This window comes from Acaromyces ingoldii, assembly GCF_003144295.1.
Source record: "Acaromyces ingoldii strain MCA 4198 unplaced genomic scaffold FA10scaffold_2, whole genome shotgun sequence".
Lineage (NCBI taxonomy): Eukaryota > Fungi > Basidiomycota > Exobasidiomycetes > Exobasidiales > Cryptobasidiaceae > Acaromyces > Acaromyces ingoldii.
Genome location: NW_020290248.1, coordinates 1321361 through 1344220, shown reverse-complemented (window position 1 = coordinate 1344220; position 22860 = coordinate 1321361). Strand labels below are relative to the sequence as shown.

Here is a 22860-nt window from a genome sequence, read left to right as displayed (position 1 = left end):
ATTACTACTCTCTAGTAATAGTACTGCTAGCAGTACACTACGCTATTAAATGCTTCTTCGTCGTCTTTCTTGAAAGGGCGAAACAAGCTTTTGAATAAAGAAATTGCTTCATTTGAAGTTTACTTTGTCTCATGGCCACAGATGTCTTTATATCCGGCCCAGCAAATGCTTATCATCGCTAGCAGATCCCTACAGCTGCCAGGTGTCGTCCTTTAGCGAACATAGGACCCCAAGTATACTAAACAAGCGGGCGAGCTCGCCTTTTTGCTCGAGCCGGAGAGAGAGGGGAGGCTATCATTTAATTGTTGCATCCAAGAGGTTCACATCAGGTTATCGTGTTCCCATCGTTCTGTTTGCTGTGCCTTTTTTTTCTCTGTCTTGGTTCTGCCGGCTGCATAGCAAACAACAACTTTTCAAAAGTCTGAGACAAGTGTAATTCTATTGGCAGCAGCTACTGGCCTACACGAGCTACTTACACACTATTTGCGTTTCTGCGCTAGAGAGGAGGACGGGATACACAGTGAGGAAGTCACGGACTAGCTGCGCTAGACAGAGACCTCACGCACAAACTGTCACGAGTAGGCTAAGTTAGGGCCCTAGACACAGACTGACGTAGCGTACCAGAGCGGCAAAATAGAAGGCGAAAGAGAGAGGCAGGGACTCTGGGCGAAAGCTCCGAGGTCCGGATCTGATGAAATGCAGAGAGCAGCGACTGCTACGGGCCACGGCACTAGCTGACGGAAAGACTATGGGGGGCAGGGGCTCTGCCGCTCGTTTGGGCCCGCGTAGGCAGGCCTGTTGGGCGATTCTTCGTTGGAAGCGGTTCCTGCTCCTGCCGTACTTTGTACGGGCACGGGCAGCGGCGGTTTCGTTGAGCCGCTCTTCATCAGTTTGTTCTCTGACGAAAGGTGGGCCCATGCCCACACGCAGGCATACACAGCTGCCAGTAATTCTGTACAGCTGCTTTGCTCGCGGCGTCCGAAAAGGGCTCAAAGTGTTAGCAAATCATTTTTAAGAGCAGCAGCTTCCTATTTTGGGTAGGCTCGTGCAGGAGGGTGCGGACCCCGCGGCTCCCCTCTTTGTGCTCGGAAGGAACTTCTAACGATGCACCTTTGCACATACGATGCAGATTGCTACGAACACTCTAGCTAGTACGTGCATTTAATCAACATGCACTTCGCTGGCGAGAAAAAAAAAGTTAGAAGGTTGACAGAAAATCCTATATAAGTGAGAGCAACTACTCTACCACTACAAGCAGTAGCTGAGCAAACCGTTGAAAGCACGGGGAGGTGGAAAGGGCATTTGTCACGGCTTGGGAACAAGACGAGGACGAATGCACGCATCTGCACAAAGAAATTTACTTCTTGGCCTGCTGCTGGTAGACGAGCTGCTCCCACTCGTCCTTGAGCTGCATCAGCTTGGGGTCGGCAAATGGCAGGACTTGTGTCGAGATGAGTGAGCCGATTCCCGTGATAGGGTCAACCTGGGTCCATGAGCGACTCCTGTCAGTCAAATGCGCATGCATGGAACCTTGGCCTTCCAATCACCACCTGCTTTGCACTCACAAAGTAGTAGCTGTTGCCAAGTCCCGCCCAAGCGTACGAGCCAGCGGGTCTTCCCGACTTTGTGGGCGCCGTAGCGAGGCTGAGGGAGGAGAAAGGGTCAGCTTGCTAGACTGGAAGCAAAGACGGGCAGAGAGCCAAAGCGCGACGCACTTCTGCTGCAAGAGGCTGACACAGTATCCTTTGCCCGTCGCCGTCGAAGGCGCAAACTCATCGATGTCGTAAGTCAAGTCGGGACGGCCCGTCTTGTAGTAGGGGTCTGTTGAAGAGGCAGAGTATGGCATGGACAGATGAGCCTGGAGCCACTAATTGAAGACGATGGGGGATTGCACAGTCCAGACTCACACGGCATCGCGACCTTTCCGTTCCACGGGTCTTCCTCGCCGAGCTTCCACGCCTTTTCACTAAGCAATTTGCTGTCGTGGTTGAGACACTGCAAGCATTCATGATTCATCCAGTCAGCGATCCAATCAGCGGCAGTATCAGCACCAGCAGCGAGGACTCACGGCACGGAGGAAATTCGAATAGGTGGGGACGGTGGTGTAGATGGCCGCACTGGCAAAGTGAGCCTGACCCTCGGGGGGATCGTCGGTGGCGCACTGGTAGACAGGCAAGGGGATGTTGATGAAGTCTGGTCCCTGGTCGCCACCTGGCCCCCTGACGTGGAAACCAGAAATGTCCTTGCCAGCTTTGATGATCTTGCTGTTCTGGATGGCCATTTCACTCTCGGTGAGGCCCAATGGCGTGAGGATGAGCTCACGGAAGAGCGTGGGCAGGTTCTTGCCCGATGCTCGCGTCGCGAACTGACCAAGCCAGTCGGTGACTGGCTGGTAGCAGTGCTCTTCACCCGCCTCGCGCACCCTCGGCACTTCAAAGTCTGCGATGCGGCCGGACACAAAGGCGAGGATGCCATGTGCTTCGCCTTCCGAGGGCTGATAGTACTCGACCATGTGCGGGTGGTTCCACTTAGTCGTCATGCAAGGAGCGAAGACGATCAGCATAAACGCCCCCCAAGTCTATCCACAAGAGACGGAACGGGCAAGACAGACTCACGTAGTAGGCCATGCCGGCACTGTGGGTGAGGAGATGTCGGAGCGTGACCTCACTCTTTGCGTCGCGCAGCTTCATCTCGCGCTTGCCGTCGGCGCCCACCGGTCCGTATCCCTCGATGATCTTGCTGACCAGACTTCCGCTTCCCACCTTGAATTCGGGCAGGACCTTGATCAGCTTCTCGTGGTTGTCGAGATCGTCGAGCGACCAGCCAGACACCAGGCCCTTGTCGAGCAGAGCCAAGACGATGATCGAGATGGAGATCTTGGAGGCAGAGGCCATCCAGTGCACCGTCTCGGTGCTCATCTTCTTTCCCTCGGGCGCTGCCTCGCTCCCCGGCACTGTGTGGTGGCCCGCAGCACCGGACCAGACTACCCCATTTCGGTCAAAGACGGTGCCGACGAAGCCTGGGGCGACGCCCTGCTTGACTTTGTCCTCGATGAACTGTTGGTATACCGACATGATATGTCCTGTTCCTGCTTGCTTGTTCTGTTTTTGGAGGGATGGTGGTAATGCAAAGAGAATCAGATTTAGAGGAAGAAGGAAGAAAGGGAAGGGAAGGGAGGGGTCCGAGCCTAGGCGGAAGCGGGGAAAATGTGGGGGCGGAAAGACCACGACCAATCATAACCGCACGGACAACAACTGTCTCACTACTCCTCCCGCTCATACTCTCTCCACACCGTTCCGTTCCTGTCTACTATAAGCCACGATTAAGTGTATATCAACCAAGTCGGCATTCCTAATAGCTACAGGGAAAGGAAACGCCGGGAACCGCACGTCTGTGCACCCATCAGAGCCGGTCGAAAAGCTTAATATGCTGGACCGAGCTCGACTATTTACCGGCTTACATAAGCTTCCCGCTCCGACTCTCCGCTTCCGTTCCGGGATTGCTAAAGTGGCCGTGCTCTTTGCCAACGTGGTCCCACCACTGAGACGCCGCGTGCCTTCGCTCGGTCAGATGCCTAGACGATGACGGGTCTGATGACAAAAGAAGCTCCTTCCCTTATCGAGACCCTGTGGACACATTGATCCATCCCTCTTTGCCGATTCTGATCTGAATGCAACCACGTGACTGTTTTAAGCTCGGTGGAGGGGAGCCCGGCGCATAGAGAAGATCATCAGCTTTGGGAGCCCGATCTGATCCCAGCAATGATCATCGCAACAGCCACCTGAGCGTGAGACAGGGAAAGAGACCTTGAACGCGCGGCTGTGATGGCCCAGCTGAGCGACCTGCCGCCCGAGATACTCCGCCTGATTGCTCAGCTCCTCTACCTCGACCATCTCCCACGCTCCATCTTTCGGTGCATTGACCCGCACGGCCTGCCGTCCACGTATGGAGACGGGCGTCTGATCTCGTCGACGCAGGCGGCTACCCAGTGGAACCTCTACTCTTTCTGCCTCGTCAACCATGCATTCTACCATGCCGCTCGTCCCCTGCTCTGGAGGAGGCTCCAGATCACCCTGCCCTACTCCTTCCTGCTGCTGCTGAGGAGCTTGGGCGCGTCTCGGCTCGCGCAAGCCTACGAGGATCAGAGGCACGATGACGACGACGACGACGATGGCGACGATGGCGGCACCCGAGACGAGAAGGAGGGAGAGTCAGAGGAGGGAGAAGGGCTGGAGGAAAGCGCACAAGGTCAGATCACCAAGATCAAACAGAAGAAGATTTGGGACCTGGATGACGCCGCAGGCTTCAATGCCATGCTCGCCGCCGTCGGCCTTGCGCGAGCGACGGGGGGAAGCGTCTATGTCTCCCAGGGACATGAGCACCAGCGAAGAAGCTCCTTGAAGGATCAAGACACCATCGGGAACGAGGACGACGAGGACGACCTCGAGCTCGTCTGGACCGAGGATGAGAGAAAGGGCGTGAGCAGAGGACGCTATCGGGTCACGTTCAAGCACGATCATCCAGACGTCGGGAGCAACATCCATCGCTACCCTCGGGTCCTCGACTTTTCCACATTCCGCACCCAAGGCATGAGGAGGACGATCGGAGAGGGGGAGAGCGCCCGCTTTGTGACCCCCTCCAAGCTCCTCGCCCTCATCACATCGGTCAGCGAAGGCCTGATGGCATTTGGTGCCAGCTCCACCATGGACAGCGCCCTCAGCTTCGAGGTCATGGAGGCACTTGTGAGTCTATTCTTCTGTCCTTTTCTCGCACTTGTATCAACACGCTGAAATTTTGGACCTCTTGTCTTGTCCAGCTTTTTCGTGATGGCGAAGTGGTTCGCAAAAGCGGCAGGCTTCGTGGCGTGTCGGTCGAGCGACGCAAGGATCGTTCCGGCAGTCGGAAGCGCAGGCTCCAGTCACTGGACCTCTGCAGCTGCACAAGCCCTTACTTTGAAGCTGCTTTGCAGAAATTTGTCAAGACGCATCTCATGAAGTTCAGTGGAAGGGCCACACAGACAGTCTTTGAGGAGATTAGCAGCAGCGATGCCCCGACGAGCTCCAGCTCTGAGGATGAAGAGAGAGACGTGGAAGAAGAGCGAGGACGACGCCGGTCGAGATCACGAGGGCGGTCAACGACGAGGAGCTTTTCTCAGCGGCCCTTGCAGACGTCCCGATCCATCTCGACGGGCCGCTACGGGGATGGCGACGATGATGAGGCTCCTTCGACGCATCCTGCTCGAGCGACTTTCTTTCCCTCTGTCCATAGGCTGGGCATGGCCAACATCCATTTCAGCCCCGAGGTCATTTCTCCCTTTGTGCTAGCTTTCCCCAAGCTCACCCATCTCGATCTGTCGGGTACCAAGGCGGACGCAAACTTGCTCGCGGCCTTGGGAGCCAGCCCGACAATCGACTTGCAAAGCCTCTCGCTCGCCCGTTGCAGTCGACTCACGTCGGAAAGCATCACGGAGCTCCTCGTTGACTCGCCTGTATGCGCCAACCTGACCGAGGTCTCGCTCGAAGGAAGTCTTATTTTCCCAACTCCATTGACGGCAGACGATCTTCGAACAATCATCACAACGTCGCCCCTCATGCGATCGGGTCGGCTTCGCTACTTGGATCTCGGAGGATGCGGGCTCAACGACGAGATGCTTGATGCCTTCCTGCCTCAACCGTGTCTCTTGGATCTTGGCCTTTCCTCGACGCCCGATGTATCACTCGAAAGACTAGCGCAATTCCTTCAGATCAAAGCGCCCAACGTCCAGGTCCTTGAGCTGAGCGAGAGCTGTACACCTCCTGGCACAAGCCTCAACATCGTCCGTCTCAACACGATTCTTCTCGAACCATGCGCAAGAACGCCTCCAATGAGCCTCAGCGAGCAGCTGGTTGCTATGGGATTCGCTCGAGAAGAGGAGCCCAACAAGACAGCGGCAGCTGCGCCGCCACCTGCGCCAAGGCGAGCGCCTACGAATCTACGTGTCGTCGGATTAGCACCGTGGACGCTCAAGTCGGTGGGCGGCGCACTCGGCACCTGGCGCGTCATCCTGGGTGCCGGACGCAGGGGCTGGCTCGTCGATGTCTCGGCAGGGCCAAACCCCGAGGCAGTCGACGAGGCTCTTGAGAGTCCCTCTACCTCGCTCGATGCGCCCATTGCATTGGGAGTAGGTGGAGAAGGCATGCTTCGAACAGGGTCATGGTCCTTTTCTTCTGGCCGACCTCGCAACAGTGGAAGCTTCGACGAGGAAGAGGAGAACGCCAGGGGCAGAAGGAGGAGGGGTGGCGGAGCAGGCACGATGGGCAGCTGGGAGCCAGAGACGCCGCCCTTGCGATCGGCGAGCCACTCAAAGAGCCCTGGCCCACCTCCTTCTTCGGCCAGGCTCGCCGCTGCCGCGATGGCAGGATCGAGAGGCATGGGTCTAAGGAGTGTCTCGTTGAGGCGAGCAGCAAGCAACAGTCAGAGCCGGAGTCGGTCTTCTGCCCTTGGCCAGCCCCTATCGACTGTCAACGACAGCGAGGGTGATACTGCCGCTGAGACTGCGTCTGCGGGCGGTCCAAGGCTCGAAATAATCAGGGATCTGCCCTCGAGCCATCCGAGAACCGTCTTTCTCAAGCAGCTCGCAGATGCCAACGGCCACGTCCCTGGCTCCACGGGCTGGCACTCGAGAAAGATGGAAGTCCTCCTGGGCTACGGTCTGCTGGGCAGAGAATCGGGCAGCTACGCTTTTGTGGCCTATCAGGCCTGATTGGGATTACCCTTTTGCTTCTTTGAAAAATGTACAGATACAATGCCTCATGACACATCATGACATGCATACTGGCGGTGGTGGACTACTTGTTGACCTGCAGCTCAATCACATCGTTGTCCTCGAGATTCCAGTGGGCCAGTGTCTGTTTCAGCGTAGCAGCTTTCGGACCCACTCTCAACTTTAGCCTCGAGGCGCCCACGGTCCCCTGCAGAACTTCTGCATGGATCCGGTCCCTAATCGAGACCATCGGTGTGTCTAGTGTGAGGCCTTCAAACGTAACCTGGCCTCCGTCGCACTTTTCCGAGACAGCCGGCGCATCGGGAAGCTTGACGATGACACGGATCGGCTGTGGATGGTACTGCAGCCACATCGCTTCTGGGTGGAGTTGGCCGTCGGGTAGCTTCGACAGGCCATAGCCCTCTGCACGTGGGCCCGCCGGCGCCGACGCGCCGTAGGGCGAGCTGACTTCTCCAGGCACCGCAGCAGGCGCTTGTGGCGCGCCCTCGGCGGAGGGTGAGTTCGTGTAGGGCGAGCCAATGGCTGGCCGTTGAAGAGGGGGTTGGTCGTAAGGCTCGCCTTCGGCCGGGCGCTTTTGGCCAGCGCTGACGGCGTCGTAAGGAGAAGATGGCGCGGCGTACGGGTTAATTCCTGCTTGGAGACGGCTCGGGTGGATGCCACCAAAAGAAGCCATGGGAGGAACCTGTTGTTGTTGCTGCTGCTGTTGCTGTTGCAGGTAGGCGTTGGGAGCCGCTGGCTCGGCAACGTAACCTCCCGGTACGGCCACCATGCTCGCAGGGGCCGGTGGGGGTGGCTGCGGCGTACCAAGCTGGGGCCCGATGTTGGCCTCCTCCTGCGTCGTTCTGAATTTGCGTTCGATGTTCGCCTTGGTCTGCTCCAAAACTTCTGGCCGATTGAATTCGTTCCGCGTCGTCTGCCGCGAGGCAGCGTGACCGTCCCAGATGATCTTCTCCTTTTCTCTTCTCTTCCTGTTCTCTTCTTCCTCCCGCCGCTTGACAGCCTCCTCTTCTTTCTCTGACCCAAAGATATCGGTTCGTTGACCAGCGAGTTGTCGGAGCGCCTTGCTCGGGTCCGCTCCTTCGAACAGTGCATTGTGTTGCGCTCGCTTTTCCTCGAGGTCTCGTCTTTGCTCGCGAAACTTTGGATTGAGAAGCTCGATTCTGACGTGCTCCTCCATATCCTTGAGAGGTACCGACTGCTTGCAGACTGGACAGATTGTGGTCTGAGAAGCTGATGCGGCCTTCCTCTCTGCTAGCGATTTGGGTTGATAATCTTTGCGGACCTTGATGCTGGGATTGGCCATAGCTTTCTTTGCGGCCTCGACTGGCTTCGCCTGCGTCTCCTCTGCCTCGTCATCGCTCTCATCCATCTCCATTTCGTCGTCGTCGTCATCTGCTGGTTTGGAGATATTTGCTGGAGCCTGCGCCGCACGCGCCTCCTCTGGGCCCGGAAGATCCACGAGGCCAACGGTGTCGAGGGCTTCCTCCTCTGTGCCTCCCTCGATCTCCATGATCATGGCTGCCATGCGCCGCTGAGCCATTGTCATGTTCTCAACCTCTCGCAGCGACATGGGGGGCGGTAGGTCGTAGTGCTCGTCCGCCTCTGTAAACTCGACGTTGCCCACGACGACAAAGTCCTGCCAGTCGATTTCATCGAATGCGGCTCTTTCCTTCTCCTGCTCATCCTCTGCCTTCTTCCGCCTGATTCTGACCCATTTCTGCCACTCGCCACGCGTGCGAGCCTCCTCGAGGATCTTGAGCCTGCCACCGCCCTTTCCGAAGCCCATTGCAGGTTCGGTTCCTTCCAATGGCGGGTCTGGTGCTCCGTAAGCATCTGTTCTGATCTGCCTCAAGACGTCCTCCGGGGCCTCCATGACCATACGGTACTGTTCTACCAGTCGATTGTAGTAGCCAAAGAGCGAGTGCGTTGGCCGCAAGAATTCAAACTGGTACGACTTCTTCTCGCGTGCCTGCAGCGCAGAGGCAAAGGCTCGACCCTTACGAGCGGTGAAGAGGGCTGTGAGCTTGATCACATCTCTGTAGAAGCAAGGCAATCAAGTCAGCACTATTCATCGTGTGATCTAGAAATGCAAGAGACTCACAGATCGACGGCGGTGATGTTGGGCAACTCTGCAGAGAAGACAAACGGTCTCGGCTCCTTCGGTTTGTCTCGCTCCTCTCTTCTCCTTTGCGCCTCGGCTGCATTCTCGCCATCAGCGGCCTGTACTGAACCACCTGCCCCGATGACATCCCCTTGGCTTCCCACGGCACTGGCGAGAGGACCTTCGCCTGTCCTGATGGCCTCGATTTTGGCTCGATAGTAAGCATTGTACGGATCGTTGTCGTTCAGGAAGCTGAACTTGCTCGAGCCAGAAGTGGTACCGTCACTCTTAATCTTCTCCTCGAATTGGGATCCATTTTTAGCGACAAAGGTGGCCGTCTTGTCGACCATGGAGCGAATGTCAGGTGGGGGATAGATGATGCCTCCAGTGCTGAAGCGATTCGCCGGTTGCTTAGCGGCAGGTTCTGCTGCTGCCGCCGCCGCCGAAGCCTCGGTGAGCTCGTCGACATCCTCGACCCTCGCCGCCTTGGGCTTCGGATCATTCTTGGGATCCGGCAGCACGAGACTCGGCGCCATTGTAAATGCGGTGGATGGTGCTGAGCGGCAGGTAGGTGGTCTGGGCGATGCTGATCGTCAAATCGTCAAGGGCACTTTTTTCCACGTGATCTCCCTCACCCAGCTCGCCGAAAAAATAAAAGAAATAAGCTTCTTCCTCTGACTAGATTGTCGTGGTAGCTAGTGAACGAGGAGATGAACGGCGGGAAGATGAACGGAAGTGCCGTGAGTAAGGAGGGAGAGGTCCATCATCACCATCGTCTTGCTGAATCTAAGAAATTAATCAGGAGCTCACGCCTTCGCTGGCGGAAGTGACGTCGTTGCTGCTGGGGAATGCAGCGAAGAATATCGAGTCCCAGGGCAACACGGTCCCTGTATACATGAGCATGCCTGCCGACCTACTGACGCCGGTCATGGCTTACCTTCGGCTTTCGAATGGCGCTTCCGATCAAAAGAGGAGCTTTCTCTGCGAGAGCGTGCAGACGGGAGAGAAGATCGGGAGATACAGCTTCATTGGATGTGGTGAGTGGCGAGCCACGACTAGCAGCAAACGCGGCGGCGGTGGGAGGGCTGACTGAATGTCTCGGCAGACCCATACAAGACCATCAGGTCTGGGCCTGGCCTCGATGTGGAAGGAGACCCGCTTGTGGCCATCCAAAAGGAGCTCGACCAATTCAAATACGTTCCCCTTCCTGCGTTGCCAAAGTTCACTGGTGAGGAATGCAGCCATCCCTCTGTGCCAGCCCTCGACTGACACTGTCTGTCTTGCGGACAACAGGAGGTGCTATGGGGTACGTCGCTTACGATTGCGTTCAGTACTTTGAGCCGAGGACTGCGCGGCCTGGTCTCAAGGACGCGATCGGGATTCCAGAGAGCGTCTTCATGTTCTGCGACTCGATTATCATCTTTGACCACATCTATCAGTCGATCAAGTTCGTCTCGCATGTCCACCTCCGGTCCGCGGAAGGAACATCAGTGCTGGCAGACGACATTGCAAAGCTGTACAGTGTCGCGGCGGAAAAGGTGCAGAGGCTGTATCAGTCGGTGGCAGGGAGCGATGTGACACCGCTGCCACACCAGCCTCCGATCCTCAAGGGCCAGGAGGCTGTGTCCAACGTGGGCAAGTCGGGCTACGAGTCGTTTGTCACTTCGCTTCGCAAAAACATCGTCAAGGGTGACATCATTCAAGCTGTCCCTTCGCAGAGGCTGGCACGCAAGACGACGCTGCATCCTTTCAACGCCTATCGGCACCTGAGGCAGATCAACCCGAGTCCATACATGTTCTACATTGATGCTGGCGATGCGAAGATTGTCGGTGCCAGTCCTGAGACGCTATGCAAGGTCGAAGGGGGTAAAGTCAGCGTGCATGCCATCGCCGGCACTATTAAGCGAGGCAAGACGGCGCAGGGTGAGTCTTGGATACTAAAGTTAAGTAATGCGAAGACCTCGCGCTGATGGTGAAACCGCCACCGCAGAGGACGACGAGCTGGCGCAGGAACTGGCAACCTCAACGAAGGACCGTGCAGAGCATGTCATGCTCGTCGACCTGGCGCGCAACGACGTCAGCCGGGTGTGTGACCCACGCACGACCGAGGTCGAGACGTTTATGCGCGTCGAGAGATTCAGCCATGTCATGCATCTGACAAGCCGCGTGACGGGCATGCTCCGCAAGGGAAAGACAAGATTCGATGCCCTCCGATCCATCTTTCCCGCCGGCACCGTTTCGGGCGCTCCCAAGATCCGCGCCATCGAGCTCGTCAGCGACCTCGAGGGCGAGAAGAGGGGCGTGTATGCAGGCGCCGTCGGCCACATTGACTTTGCAAGCGAGGAGATGGACGTCTGTATCGCCATCCGCACCATGACATTCACTGGCACACCAGAGGCGAGGACTGCCTACTTACAAGCCGGTGGCGGCATCGTCTATGATAGCGTAGAAGAGGACGAGTACGTGGAGACGATTAACAAGCTGGGCGCAAATGTTCGATGCCTTGATCAGACCGAGGGTGAGCTTCATTTCCCTATGCCCTGGTCATTGTCGCAGTCGCTGATGTGCAGCTTTTATTGTAGCATTCTACCTCGAGCAGCAGCAGAAACAAGAGCAAGAGCAATGAGGGGTGGAAGGAAGGTGCCAAGAAGGTGGCCATGTTGTAAGAATCACTTTCTCTTTACTCTCGCTTTTCTAATAAGCCAAGGCTTTTCGAACGACGTCATCTTCAATCAACGTCTTTGTGATGGCCTCTTCTCTATAGTCGTCAGTGATAAGCGTGTTGTTGTACGCCTGGAACTGGAGCATCGTGTGGGGTCGACTGCGCTTCGGGACGCCCTTTGCGGCGTAGTACGGCCACTTGGGCACTGCAGAGAAGATTGACAATCAGTGTTCGATTGACATCACGGAAGGGGAGCGAGGTCTTGGCTTTGAAGTCACTCACCGTTCTTGCCGCCGTTCGGGTGGCCCTTGTTAACAAAGTTGATCCAGGCGTCCATCATGGAGTCTGCCACGACGGCCCATCTCGACCCCGGCTTTCGATAGTCGACGGGCGGCCTCAGGAACACATACTGAGCCATGGGACGGAAAAGGAGGTCGTTGTCGGTGCCATGCGATACGCCCGTGTAGGCCTGACCGCCTGGCGAGGGCTCCGAGAGGAGATATGACCAGGCGGCGGATCGCTTGAGGCCTGCGGCTTGGTGCTGCGCATGCTGCCGGAGCTGGTATCTCCGAGGCGCTTGGAAGATGATGTCGCCGACTTTGCTCGTCAAGAATTAGCAACACGCTCAACTCCTGTTCAAGGAAGACAAGAAAGATCCTCACTAGCAGCTGCTGCCCGCTTGAATTGGTTCTCTTCCCCAAAAATCCGATCGTGCGGCTGCCCTCCCGTGAGCTCTGGTCGGAATGGGCTGCCGTGCTCTGGATCATCGGGCCATGCCTTGAGGATCGACTTGAGAACGTGGCGGTGGTCCGCAGGTGTCAGATCGTCCTTGACAACGACGGCTCTCTTCATCCACGCTCGAGTCACTGTCTCGTTGTGCAGATCGTGGGGCGTGAATGCAGTCCCTTCGTCGAGCTGCGCTGGAGTCAGTAGGCGGTGCAGATGACAGAAGACGCCAGCAGCGCTGCAGAGAAAGGCCACTCACGACATTTCCCATGAGCAGCGGCACGTCTTTGTATTTACCCTCCTTCCAGAGCTCAAAAGGACTCTTCGTGATGAATTCTTTGTCAAGCGTCGGCCAGAAGGGAAAGAAGGTTGGGCTCCTCCAGCTAGCAGCTTGATGCACACCCAAGACATACATCTTGGCGCGTGTATTTGCCTGCGATAGACCGACAGCTGGGAGCTCGCGGAGACACTGAATCTGATCAAAGGAGTCGGCAAAACGTGCGCAGGGTGTAGGGGCGAGGAAGGCACGCCAGTGTAGGAGGTGACGCGATGCGGTGGGTGGCGTGATGGCCATGCTGTCGAATTTAGGCTTCTCTGTCAGCCTCGAGGCTATATATGGAGATGGGATCGTGGTAGCTCACCTCGATCCTCCGCTCTGCAAGATGGCACGATGGAAAAGGTTCTCTCCCTTATCATCTCCTCCGTCGGCCAGGAGGTGAAACGAGACGCTCTGGCCTCCTGAGGACTCTCCCGCGATGGTGATGCTGTCAGGGTCACCGCCGAATTGCGCAATGTTTCTCTTGATCCATCGCAGTGCGCCTCGTTGGTCATGCAGTCCAACATTGAGGTCGACGTTTCCCTTTTCTGCTTGCTCGGCCATCGACGGTCCAGAAGCAAAGCCGTACACGCCCACTCGGTAATTGAATGTTACGACGATAATGGGCTGGCCATTGACAATAGATCTCCGCACCAAATTCGTCGGCTCGTAGGGAAAGTCGGCGCCCATGAGCCACGCGCCTCCGTAGATCCATACCATAACGGGAAGACGTTTCTGCATGGTAGAGGGACGGAAGACATTGACGCCTATTGGACAGGTCACCGTGCGCAGTGAGCACCCGCGGCAATGGTATGAAGGCAATCGCCGAGACTCACTCAGGCAGTCCTCACTAGAGGCCTCTTGTGCACTTCCTTCGGGTATTGGCGGTCGATAGGCCATGAAAGGTGGCGGAACGTATTGTCCACAAGATGGTCCATAGTACGTAGCATCAAAGACACCATCGGACCCTGTTCGGTTGTGAGGATCAAGCCGGTCCGGAAGAGGACCCTCCCAAACCATCTTCGGTCTTCGAAATCTGAGATTTCCGAGCGGAGGTAAAGCATAGCGAATGCCTCGAAACGCTTCTAGTTGGTATTGTTCGTCTAGAACGCCCTTGAAAGAGCCCTGGACGCGATGCAATCGAGGTCAGCGCCAGCTAGTAGTGGCTAGAACAAGAAGAGGGAAATTCACCTGCTCCAAGCGCACAAACGGGCCAGTCTGCGGCACCGTACCGAGCCATGTTGAGGCAATCGTCGCTGCTATGAGTATGGCATGAGGGAGCAGCAGGAGCGTGCTCCCCAGGATGGACCTCCTGGCAGCGGGACTATGATCATCGCTGCTCATTCTTCTCGTCCACTCTGTCGCGCAATTGTGGGGATAAGCAGCAAGATGGAATTCAAGACGAGCTTAATTCGAAGCACGTGTCGTTGAAGGAGAGATACACGTGCGTCTGCTGTCGAAAAGTCAATTTTTTGCCTCTTGAAAGTTTCGTCCCCCAGCCTTGCTCCTCTCAACAGCCACTTCACGTCTCCTTTCCTCTCTGTGGAAGTGATCCTTATAGAAGAACAGCATCAATAGTGGCAGCGTCGTTGCTTCGAAGCTCTCTCGACACACTCTTTTCCTCCTTGCATAGACAACCAACTCCCATACCACTCATCATGTCCTACGGAAACGGATACGGCGGCGGCGGCGGCGGCCGGAGCAACGGGTGAGTCGATTTGTCCATGGCCTTCCTGTGTCCCTTCTTCCTTCTCTATCGTGTGCATCTTCTACCCATGCTGTGCTCTGAGTAAAGCATCGTGGAGGCGGATGCGCATTATCTTTATCAAATTATCATCCTGGCTCTGCCTTAGCAGGCGAGTCGCGGGATCGTCGACTGACTCGCGTTTGCCTCCTTCTCATGACCTCGCTCCTCGATCGCGTGGATGGTGTTTTCCGTATGTCACTCATCCTCTGTGGTACTGTCTTGCTGACGATGAAGCTTCGACGATAATGCGTACCTTGAAAACGGAAATGACAACAGCTACTCCAATGGTGGTAGCTACGGTGGCGGTGGCGGTGAGTTCCCCGTTCAGCTCACAATATTGTGTTCCAGATCCACTGATATACTGTTACAATTCTTAGGATACGGTGGTGGTGGCGGTGGCGGTGGCTACGACAGCTACGGAGGTGGCGGTGGTGGTGGCTACGGCGGCGGCTACAGTGGCGGCGGTGGCTATGGCGGTGGTTTCGGCGGTGGCGACCGTATGTCCAACCTCGGTTCTGGTCTCCAGAAGATCGACTGGGGTACCGCCAGCCTGACACGTTTCGAAAAGAACTTCTATGAAGAGGACAGGCGAGTCACCGCTCGTAGCGATGCCGAAGTCGCCAAGTTCCGACAAGAGAAGGAGATGACCATTGCCGGAAGTGGCGTTCCTAGGCCTGTCGAGACATTCGAGGAGGCCGGATTTCCAGACTACATTCTCGCTGAAATCCGCAAGATGGGCTTCTCCAACCCCTCTGCCATTCAATCTCAAGCGTGGCCCATCGCTCTGAGCGGCCGCGACGTTGTCGCCATTGCAGAGACCGGCTCAGGAAAGACCATCGGCTTCGCGCTGCCTGCCATGGTCCACATCAACGCACAACCTCTGCTCGCGCCAGGTGATGGGCCCATCGCACTCATGCTTGCACCGACACGTGAATTGGCAGTTCAGATTCAGACGGAGTGCAGCCGCTTTGGTGCCTCGTCTCGTCTTCGTAACTGTGCCGTATACGGAGGTGTGCCCAAGGGCCCGCAGATCCGCGACCTTTCTCGCGGAGCAGAAATTGTCATCGCTACTCCCGGCCGTCTGATCGACATGATCGAAGCCGGCAAGACCAATCTGCGCCGCGTCACTTACCTCGTCCTCGACGAGGCCGACCGCATGCTGGACATGGGCTTCGAGCCCCAGATCCGCAAGATTGTCGACCAGATCCGCCCAGACCGTCAGACTCTCATGTTCTCGGCCACATGGCCAAAGGAGGTCCAGCGGCTGGCAAACGACTTCCTCAACAACTTCATCCAGGTGAACATTGGCTCGATGGAGCTTGCGGCCAACCACAACGTGAAACAGATTGTCGAAGTCTGCGATATGTACGAAAAGAGGGGTCGCCTGATCAAGCATCTCGACCAAATCAGCCAGGAAAACGCAAAGGTTCTCATCTTTACCGGAACGAAGCGTATCGCCGACGACTTGACCAAATTTTTGCGCCAGGACGGTTGGCCGGCACTGGCCATTCACGGCGACAAGCAACAACAGGAGCGTGACTGGGTTCTTGCCGAGTTCAAGAGCGGTAGGAGCCCCATCATGGTGGCGACAGCTGTTGCCAGCCGTGGTCTCGGTGCGTATTGATTCTGCAGATGTCCCTTTTCCATATTTGCGGTGTTTTAGGGGTCGAAACTGGCAAGGAAGGCAGAGGAGAGACCTCTCACAAGTTGACACCTCCACTGATATTGAGGTATCTATGAGGTGTCTACCAAGAGAGGTGCAACGCTCTCCTCTTCCTCTTACCTTTCTTGTCCCAGGTACGACCTCATCGAGAGCAGCACTGAAGGCCCTCCTTCGATTGAGGAAGGCTTTCTTGCGCAGGACGTCCGATATGCCGTCCGATGGCATATCGAGACAGGACAGCAGCGCCTTGGCGCTAAAGCAGCTGGACAATGAAGAGGTGGCCTAGCAAAACCCCGGCCATCCTCTCGCATCGTCAATGTCAGCTGCTTTGGCGCATTGCCTCCTACCTCGGTAGTGAGGGCTCGGCTGCTGTCCGTGGCCACGAATAGTTGCCAACGAGGTAGGGCTTTGGTCACACCCGACGGTCGCTGCTGCCGTCTGGGGTTTAGCTCGAAAGTCCACCTCTGCACTAAGCCTGTCGATCGCCTTCGTCACCCTCGTGAGGTGTCGAAGCTCTCACACCAGCCCCTCTCGGTCAGCGTTTTCGAGGAGCGAAGGCGGTCATTGTACCGCATCGTTCCTCTGACAGATGCACCTGTTGTGACAATAAGTCTCATCGCCTTAGTGGCGTATGCTTACCGAAATTCTCTCTTTCCTTCCATGTCCCTTTTTGGGGTGTACGCTACGCTTTTGCATCTGCTCGCTCCGCTTGCAATGCAATCGTCGTTTCTACCCCCTCTCCAACTCGTCCTTCCAATTGGCCATCCTCGCAAACCGGTGATCCTCGTCGACGGCCACGTCTCCTTTCTCCGTTTCTACTCACCCCCCTTTTGAAATCTCGTCCCCGATCGGGTCACCCATTCACATTACAGATGTGAAGGACATTGGGTACGGTGAGTGTGTCCTGGGTCTCTCTCCCTCCCTCGAGATTATTCGATCGAAACTGACGAGGTCTTCCGACAGTGCTGAACTACGACTTCCCTACCAACACCGAGGACTACATCCATCAGATTGGCCGTACCGGCCGCGCTGGTCGCAAGGGAACGGCCATCACTTTCTTCACTTCTGAGAACAGCAAGAGCGCTCGTGAGCTCATCGACATCCTGCGCGAAGCTCAGCAGGAGGTGCCTCCCGAGATGGAGGAGATGGGTCGCTACAGTGGATACGGTGGTGGCCGCGGCGGCGGTCGCGGAGGCTTCCGCGGTGGTCGTGGAGGAGGCCGCGGCTTCGGTGGATCTAGGACCGGCTCCAACGGCATGGCCATGGGAGGCGGCGGCGGTGGTCGTTGGTAAAAGACCGACGGATTGCGCTATCGCTGAAACCTACGTATTCTCTTCCGTCGATCACTCTCAAATTTCGATTCTCTCGTTACCGTCAAGGCCCCCCATTCCACTTCCCTGAAATCCTCTCCACCTCGTCTACTTCGATGTTCAAAAGAGGTGGCTGTCAGCCCTTTCTTCGAACGGTCTTCCTGCTGGAGCGATTCGGACGGCGATTCGTGTGGAAGTTTCGTTGTCTTTATTGAAGCAGACAATGCTCTTTCGCCTCTCGCCCTCAATCGCCTCCTCTACGTCGTGGCCGCAATCTCTCCCCTCCGGACTGGATTGCTCTCTCGACGCCATCGATTACCGTCACCTTGCTGGGTACCTACCTCCTTCGTCTTCGGAGCTCTACGGTTCCCCAACTTCGTCTTGTCTCGCCTGTACTATTCTTTCCCCACACCAACACCAAAATCGGCTCTCTCTTTCAGATGTAGAGCTCATCACCAAATCTATAGAGGTTCCTTGTTCTTCCACGTGATCTTTGTGCGAAATTTTGCTGAGAAGTGACGATGTGATTCTTGCAAGGCGAAGTAATCTATCAACCCAGCTGCAGGTGGTGGAAGCCGAGGCGCGAGTGCGATGCAGCGGGCTGCATCATGTAGCAGGAGGCTACTAGGGAGAAGGACGAGGTCCTTTGAGCGTGCTTTCACTTCATCTTCGTCCGTGCAGCTGACCAGAGACGGACGCCGAGTGGTCCTGGGGATCGAGAGGTTCGTTCCGATACTCTTGGAGGTTTCCGTCCGATTAGGCTAACGCCCGTACCTTCCCAATGAAAGCTCCTGTGATGATTCATGCGCCGCCATCTGCGTGGCACCTACCACGTACGGCGAAGACATCATCTCTGCCTCGTCCGAGCGTCTCAGGAACAGCGATGGCGAAGCCGAGTTGGTCTCGTCGATTGTCTTGAAGCAGGATCACAGTCTGACGTCGGGAATTCAGCCGCTGATCGCCGCCAATTCGCATGCCGCCTCCCTGCCTCACGCCATCGTCGCTGCGCTTCGGGAGGCGAAGTCCAAGGGCTTTATCGCGTCCATCACCTCCCCCGTCGAGATCGATGCCATTGCCGTGACCCAAGGACCAGGCATGGGCGCGAGCCTTGCGTCCGGGCTTGGGCTTTCCAAGATGCTCTCCGCGCTGTGGGAACGGCCACTGGTCTACACCCATCACATGGCCGCCCACGCTCTCACACCATTCCTTCGGACGACGACAACCACAACTGCTCGTCCTCATGCCCCAACGCTCGCCTTCCCGTTCCTCACCTTGCTCCTCTCAGGCGGGCACACGCTCCTCGTCCTCTGCAGAGGCCCGCGGAGCTTCAAGATTCTCGCTACGACGAACGACGACTCGATTGGGGACGCTTTTGACAAGGTCTCGCGAGGCTTGAAAATTGATGTTGATTGGGCAAGCACCAGCCCAGGTGCGGCCTTGGAGGCCTTTGTGACGCAGAGAACGGAAGGAGGGGAGCAAGAGACCGAGGACAAGACCGCCTCTAAGAGATGGAGCTTGCCTGTTCCACTCAAGAACAAGCCGGAGTTTTCCTAGTGAGCGATGTCTGCTTTGCGAATTGATGCACTCTTTAACACTGCTTTGTCTTTCTCCCCAGCTCCGGCCTCAAATCGGCTGTCCAGCGACAGATCGAGGAGCTCGAAAGAGTTCACGAGGGCCAGATTCCTGATTCCGATCGACGTTCGCTCGCACGCGCATTTCAACTGGCGGCCTTTGCACAACTAGAGAGCAAGATTCGAATGAATCTTTCCTCGGAAAAGCAGGGGGAGGCAATCAAGGCGCTCGTGGTCTCGGGCGGAGTAGCTTCGAATGAAGTGCTCCGAAAGAGGCTCAGGGGTTGTCTGGATGACATGGGCAGAGGCGATGTTGAGCTCCACTTCCCACCGTGAGCTCTTAGACTTCTAGTTCCCTTTTGTCGGTGCGAGCTGACAAGCACTCCCACAGAATATCACTCTGCACAGACAACGCAGCAATGATAGCCCACGCTGCGCTTCTAGACTATCAAACGACATTTGACCTGACGAGATCGCCTCGGGCCAAGTGGAGCCTCGAGGATCTGTAGACATATCATCACAATCTTCTCTTCATAAGAGACTCTATAATAATCGCAATCTCTGTAGTGTACAATTATCACATCGTCTCTAATTTGCATGGGAGCTGACTGCTTGCGTACACCTCTGACAAAGTAGCTCCGACTTGGAGATCTTTCGGTAGGTCCGACAACGGGGACAATCATGACCCTTGGAGGGCGATATGGTGATGAGAATATTTCCTTGGCCCTTTGCTTCGCTGATGCCAGGAGCGTCACCACCTGTCTTGCTTGTGATGCTCACACTTCGATGCCAGGTGCCTTCGCTGTCGGCCAAGGAGGCCTCATCTCCCGCGCTCACATCATCAGAGTGGTGGAGGCGGACGTGCGAGACGATAAAGAGGCGAGCGAGCTCGTCGGCTAAGAATAGAGTGGACGATTAGCATGAGAGAATGCAAAGCTTTCCGGAAAAAGGTTGATCTCACCTCGACTCGTCAGCAGCGATGCGAGTGTGTCCGGTGGCGATGAAAGAGGCAATGTGATATCGACATCGACTTCAATCGCAGACTTCATCAACCTGGGGACAAGGCGAGTTAGCTTTGTACTGTCAGACAAGTGCAAGGCAAAGATGAACCCACTTTGCTTGCCTAGCACTCTCAATCAGTGACAGAATCTTGTCCCTAACGCTGAGCAGCTTGTTCATCTCTGCGTGCGCATTTTCGTCCTTCCACATCTCATCCACCCCTCTCCACCCCCCCTCGAAGAAAGAAAGATGCTCCGCTTCGTCGTCTGGACTAGGATCCTTTGTCGCGCCTCTTCGAAAGTGGTCAATCTCCTCAACGAGATGCGGCGTAATGGGTGCCAAGATGCTTGAAAAGGTGTCGAGGATCTGTGACAGAACCGCAAGCGCGTGGCTTCTCGTCTTTGAATCGGGCGAGTCAGCATAGAGGCAGTCCTTGGCTACGTCAAAGTAAAGCGTCGAGAGCGTCGATGAGGCAAATTCCGATAGCCGCCGAACCACTTGCGGGAAGTCGAAGCTGTCGTAGGCAGATTGGCATGTCTGGTCGAGCGTGTAGAGCTGGTGAAGGATGTATCGGTCGAGAAGGGTCATCTCTTCTCTTTGTTTGGGTAGAGGGAATGCTTTCCCGGAAGCATCGGACTCGGAAGGTGTTGGGAGATTGGCGAGCATAAATCTTGCGGTATTCCTCAGCTTGCGAAGTGCCTCGGAGGCGTGCTTGACAATCAGAGTTCCCACAGGGATGTCTGCTGTGTAATCGCCTCTCGCAGCCCAGAGCCTGAGCACGTCAGTCCCATAGGCTGGATCGCTTTTCTTCTTGGGCCCACCCTCGACAAAGTGCAAGGGCGAGATGACGTTACCGATGGATTTGGACATTTTTTGACCGCGTTTGTCGACGACGAAACCATGTGTCAGGACCGTCCCGTATGGTGCAGAGACGGATGCGCTTTCGCTGCTGTCCTGCGTGGCTACATACGTCAGGAGCGAGGACTGGAACCAACCACGGTGCTGGTCGGTCCCTTCGAGGTACACGTTCGCCACTGGCTTATTGACTGGCTTCTCCCCGCAAAGTAGGCTCCAGCTCGTTCCGCTGTCGAACCAGACATCGACCGTGTCGATCCCTTTCCTCCATTCCCTAGCCTCGTGCTTGTGCTCTTGCGCAACGAATTCGTCGGCCGTGCCTTCCCACCAGTAATCAGTTCCCTTTTCCTTGAGTGTGGCAATGATGTGATCGATGTTCGCTGGAGTCAAGAGCGGTTCGTCGTTTTCTGCGTTATATACGACGGGGATAGGAACGCCCCAAGCCCGCTGCCTAGAGATGCACCACTCGTTGCGCCGCCTGATCATGCTCGCCATCCTCGTTTTGCCCGTGGCAGGGACGAAGGTCACTTGCTTGAGAGCTGCAATGGCCGCGTCCTTGATTGGCTCCAGGTTAGCGAACCACTGCGGCGTGGTGCGGACGAGTACGGGTAGCTTCGATCGCCAGTCGTATGGGTATCTGTGCTGTAACGGCTGCTCGCAGAGAAGGACACCGGCCTCCTCGAGGAGAATGACAATCTCTTTCGTCCCCGAACCAAGGACAGTCTTGCCACTGAGCTCCTCGGCAGACGTTCCTGCTATCTTGCCAATCGCTGCGGTAAACTTCCCCTCGTCATCGATTGGTGAGAGGATTTCCTCCTGGGCGTATTCGGCATTTGATGCGCGGTGAGCCTGCCATGCCTGGTAGTCCTCGATGCCATGGCCTGGTGCACAGTGGACCAGCCCCGTGCCGGCGTCCGCTTCCACATACGAGGCACCTAGGATTGGCCGAGACTTGGCATGCGGAGGCAGGAAGTTGTGTCTGTATTTGGAGTCCAGCAAGTCCGATCCCGAAAAGGAGAGGAGCTCCTCAAGGGGACCAACGAGGCTGCGTTCGCTTGCGCCAGGTCCGACCTTGCCAACTTTAAGTCTTTGCGTGGCACTGATGCGATCTCGAGCAAGAACGAGAAGTTCATCCTTGAGGGCGCCCTCTGTACATCGAACGAGACTGTAGTCCAGCACTGGGTTAACGGTAAGAGCCATGTTCGAAGGAAGCGACCATGGCGTCGTCGTCCAGATGATTGCGCCAATGCCATTACGGGGCACTCTGATGTTGCTGCTCTTGAGCAACTGATCGAGTTTGGGGCCCACCTCAAGCTCAAATCGGACGTAGACCGAAGAGCTGAAGTGGTTCTCGTTGTATTCGAGCTCCGCTTCGGCCAGTGCCGTGCCAGACGAAGGCGACCAGTAGACGGGTCGCCGAGCTCGATAGATGAGACCCCTCCTTGCCATTTCGCCAAAGATTCGAAGCTGCCGCAGCTCATAGTCCCGATCGAATGTCCTGTACGTCGTCTCCTCGCTCCAATCGGCCATGATGCCAAACTTTTGGAAAGCGACCCGCTGGATCTCGATTGCCTTTGTCGCTTCCTGCTTCGCCGCCTCTCGGAGCATTGTCGGTGGGATCTGCTTGTGCTTCATGCCCTTAAACTGCGGTGCACCAACCGCTTTGCTTTCTATCGGAAGGCCGTGGCAGTCCCACCCTGGTCGATAGTCTATCCGATTGCCCCGAAGCAGCTGATAGCGATTGACAAAGTCCTTTGCCATCTTGTTAAGGGCGTGGCCCATGTGCAGTGGACCATTGGCGTACGGCGGGCCATCGTGCAGCGTAAACGTCGGCCGATCGGCCTGCTCAGCCTGCCATCTGTACAAATCGGCACATGTTCGCTGCCGAAAGAGTATCTCGCGCTTTTCGGCGTTGGCGCGGATGTCAAAGGGCGTCTCGGGCAACTGGAGCGTAGCTTGCAAGCCCTTTGCCTTGGCCAAGGCTTGGTCAGAGGAAAAGGCGCGACAACGGCCTTGCCGAAGAGATGCTTGGTGCTCGTGAAGGTGCGCGGTCCATCTGGCGTGCGCCGGCAAAGGCCGCAGCCGGAGTATCGACAACATTGTGTCGTCCCCTTTGAGGCCCAGAAGATCAATTTGAGAAGATCAGC

The 22860-nt window shown here is 56.4% G+C and overlaps 9 protein-coding genes across 9 annotated transcripts; 4 read left to right on the top strand and 5 right to left on the bottom strand.

The window, feature by feature from the left end:
- Positions 1-443: 443 nt before the first annotated feature.
- Positions 444-962, bottom strand: FA10DRAFT_265456 (hypothetical protein). Its single transcript, XM_025521068.1, has one exon. The coding sequence runs from the start codon at positions 916-918 to the stop codon at positions 589-591; it is 330 nt and encodes a 109-aa protein (XP_025378805.1). The 5' UTR covers positions 919-962; the 3' UTR covers positions 444-588.
- A 395-nt stretch (positions 963-1357) lies between these two features.
- Positions 1358-3074, bottom strand: FA10DRAFT_258963 (beta-lactamase/transpeptidase-like protein; the record flags this gene model as incomplete). The annotated part of the gene is made up of 6 exons (XM_025519939.1): positions 1358-1483; positions 1566-1644; positions 1716-1821; positions 1908-1995; positions 2069-2578; positions 2616-3074. The coding sequence occupies 6 exons, from the start codon at positions 3072-3074 to the stop codon at positions 1358-1360; spliced, it is 1368 nt and encodes a 455-aa protein (XP_025378804.1).
- A 706-nt stretch (positions 3075-3780) lies between these two features.
- FA10DRAFT_300203 (hypothetical protein) lies at positions 3781-6869 on the top strand. Its single transcript, XM_025524809.1, has 2 exons — positions 3781-4742; positions 4817-6869. The coding sequence occupies exons 1-2, from the start codon at positions 3825-3827 to the stop codon at positions 6740-6742; spliced, it is 2844 nt and encodes a 947-aa protein (XP_025378803.1). The 5' UTR covers positions 3781-3824; the 3' UTR covers positions 6743-6869.
- FA10DRAFT_265452 (hypothetical protein) lies at positions 6480-9424 on the bottom strand. The gene is made up of 2 exons (XM_025521067.1): positions 8865-9424; positions 6480-8799 (listed from the first exon to the last, which is right to left on the bottom strand). The coding sequence occupies exons 1-2, from the start codon at positions 9398-9400 to the stop codon at positions 6828-6830; spliced, it is 2508 nt and encodes an 835-aa protein (XP_025378802.1). The 5' UTR covers positions 9401-9424; the 3' UTR covers positions 6480-6827.
- A 143-nt stretch (positions 9425-9567) lies between these two features.
- On the top strand, positions 9568-11615 carry FA10DRAFT_265451 (putative TRP2-anthranilate synthase component I). Its single transcript, XM_025521066.1, has 6 exons — positions 9568-9604; positions 9667-9901; positions 9970-10092; positions 10158-10787; positions 10855-11382; positions 11447-11615. The coding sequence occupies exons 1-6, from the start codon at positions 9575-9577 to the stop codon at positions 11488-11490; spliced, it is 1590 nt and encodes a 529-aa protein (XP_025378801.1). The 5' UTR covers positions 9568-9574; the 3' UTR covers positions 11491-11615.
- Positions 11447-13934, bottom strand: FA10DRAFT_265449 (alpha/beta-hydrolase). Its single transcript, XM_025521065.1, has 7 exons — positions 13760-13934; positions 13405-13693; positions 12894-13335; positions 12512-12827; positions 12189-12441; positions 11809-12123; positions 11447-11731 (listed from the first exon to the last, which is right to left on the bottom strand). The coding sequence occupies exons 1-7, from the start codon at positions 13910-13912 to the stop codon at positions 11559-11561; spliced, it is 1941 nt and encodes a 646-aa protein (XP_025378800.1). The 5' UTR covers positions 13913-13934; the 3' UTR covers positions 11447-11558.
- Positions 13935-14374: 440 nt separating this feature from the next.
- On the top strand, positions 14375-16289 carry FA10DRAFT_71075 (RNA helicase). The gene is made up of 2 exons (XM_025525650.1): positions 14375-14626; positions 14693-16289. Exon 2 carries the CDS (start codon positions 14815-14817, stop codon positions 15937-15939), a length of 1125 nt encoding a protein of 374 aa, XP_025378799.1. The 5' UTR covers positions 14375-14626; positions 14693-14814; the 3' UTR covers positions 15940-16289.
- A 1550-nt stretch (positions 16290-17839) lies between these two features.
- Positions 17840-19436, top strand: FA10DRAFT_265447 (peptidase M22, glycoprotease). Its single transcript, XM_025521064.1, has 4 exons — positions 17840-18010; positions 18077-18841; positions 18904-19191; positions 19251-19436. The coding sequence occupies exons 1-4, from the start codon at positions 17880-17882 to the stop codon at positions 19366-19368; spliced, it is 1302 nt and encodes a 433-aa protein (XP_025378798.1). The 5' UTR covers positions 17840-17879; the 3' UTR covers positions 19369-19436.
- Positions 19387-22840, bottom strand: FA10DRAFT_265446 (isoleucyl-tRNA synthetase). The gene is made up of 3 exons (XM_025521063.1): positions 19974-22840; positions 19821-19912; positions 19387-19755 (listed from the first exon to the last, which is right to left on the bottom strand). Exons 1-3 carry the CDS (start codon positions 22811-22813, stop codon positions 19448-19450), a joined length of 3240 nt encoding a protein of 1079 aa, XP_025378797.1. The 5' UTR covers positions 22814-22840; the 3' UTR covers positions 19387-19447.
- Positions 22841-22860: the final 20 nt, after the last annotated feature.

Coding starts and splice junctions, on each gene's coding strand:
- FA10DRAFT_71075 (XM_025525650.1), top strand. CDS start 14,815: ATGTCCAACCTCGGTTCTGGTCTCCAGAAGATCGACTGGGGTACCGCC.
- FA10DRAFT_300203 (XM_025524809.1), top strand. CDS start 3,825: ATGGCCCAGCTGAGCGACCTGCCGCCCGAGATACTCCGCCTGATTGCT. Junction 4,743..4,816: donor TCGAGGTCATGGAGGCACTT/GTGAGTCTATTC, acceptor TGTCTTGTCCAG/CTTTTTCGTGATGGCGAAGT.
- FA10DRAFT_265456 (XM_025521068.1), bottom strand. CDS start 918: ATGGGCCCACCTTTCGTCAGAGAACAAACTGATGAAGAGCGGCTCAAC.
- FA10DRAFT_265446 (XM_025521063.1), bottom strand. CDS start 22,813: ATGTTGTCGATACTCCGGCTGCGGCCTTTGCCGGCGCACGCCAGATGG. Junction 19,913..19,973: donor GAGAGTGCTAGGCAAGCAAA/GTGGGTTCATCT, acceptor CCTTGTCCCCAG/GTTGATGAAGTCTGCGATTG. Junction 19,756..19,820: donor ATCGCTGCTGACGAGTCGAG/GTGAGATCAACC, acceptor CTCTATTCTTAG/CCGACGAGCTCGCTCGCCTC.
- FA10DRAFT_265447 (XM_025521064.1), top strand. CDS start 17,880: ATGCAGCGGGCTGCATCATGTAGCAGGAGGCTACTAGGGAGAAGGACG. Junction 18,011..18,076: donor GTGGTCCTGGGGATCGAGAG/GTTCGTTCCGAT, acceptor TCCCAATGAAAG/CTCCTGTGATGATTCATGCG. Junction 18,842..18,903: donor AACAAGCCGGAGTTTTCCTA/GTGAGCGATGTC, acceptor CTTTCTCCCCAG/CTCCGGCCTCAAATCGGCTG.
- FA10DRAFT_265452 (XM_025521067.1), bottom strand. CDS start 9,400: ATGGCGCCGAGTCTCGTGCTGCCGGATCCCAAGAATGATCCGAAGCCC. Junction 8,800..8,864: donor AACATCACCGCCGTCGATCT/GTGAGTCTCTTG, acceptor TTGCTTCTACAG/AGATGTGATCAAGCTCACAG.
- FA10DRAFT_265449 (XM_025521065.1), bottom strand. CDS start 13,912: ATGAGCAGCGATGATCATAGTCCCGCTGCCAGGAGGTCCATCCTGGGG. Junction 13,694..13,759: donor CGTTTGTGCGCTTGGAGCAG/GTGAATTTCCCT, acceptor CATCGCGTCCAG/GGCTCTTTCAAGGGCGTTCT. Junction 12,442..12,511: donor CGCTGCTCATGGGAAATGTC/GTGAGTGGCCTT, acceptor ACTCCAGCGCAG/CTCGACGAAGGGACTGCATT.
- FA10DRAFT_265451 (XM_025521066.1), top strand. CDS start 9,575: ATGAACGGCGGGAAGATGAACGGAAGTGCC. Junction 10,788..10,854: donor GCGAGGCAAGACGGCGCAGG/GTGAGTCTTGGA, acceptor CCGCCACCGCAG/AGGACGACGAGCTGGCGCAG. Junction 11,383..11,446: donor ATGCCTTGATCAGACCGAGG/GTGAGCTTCATT, acceptor CTTTTATTGTAG/CATTCTACCTCGAGCAGCAG.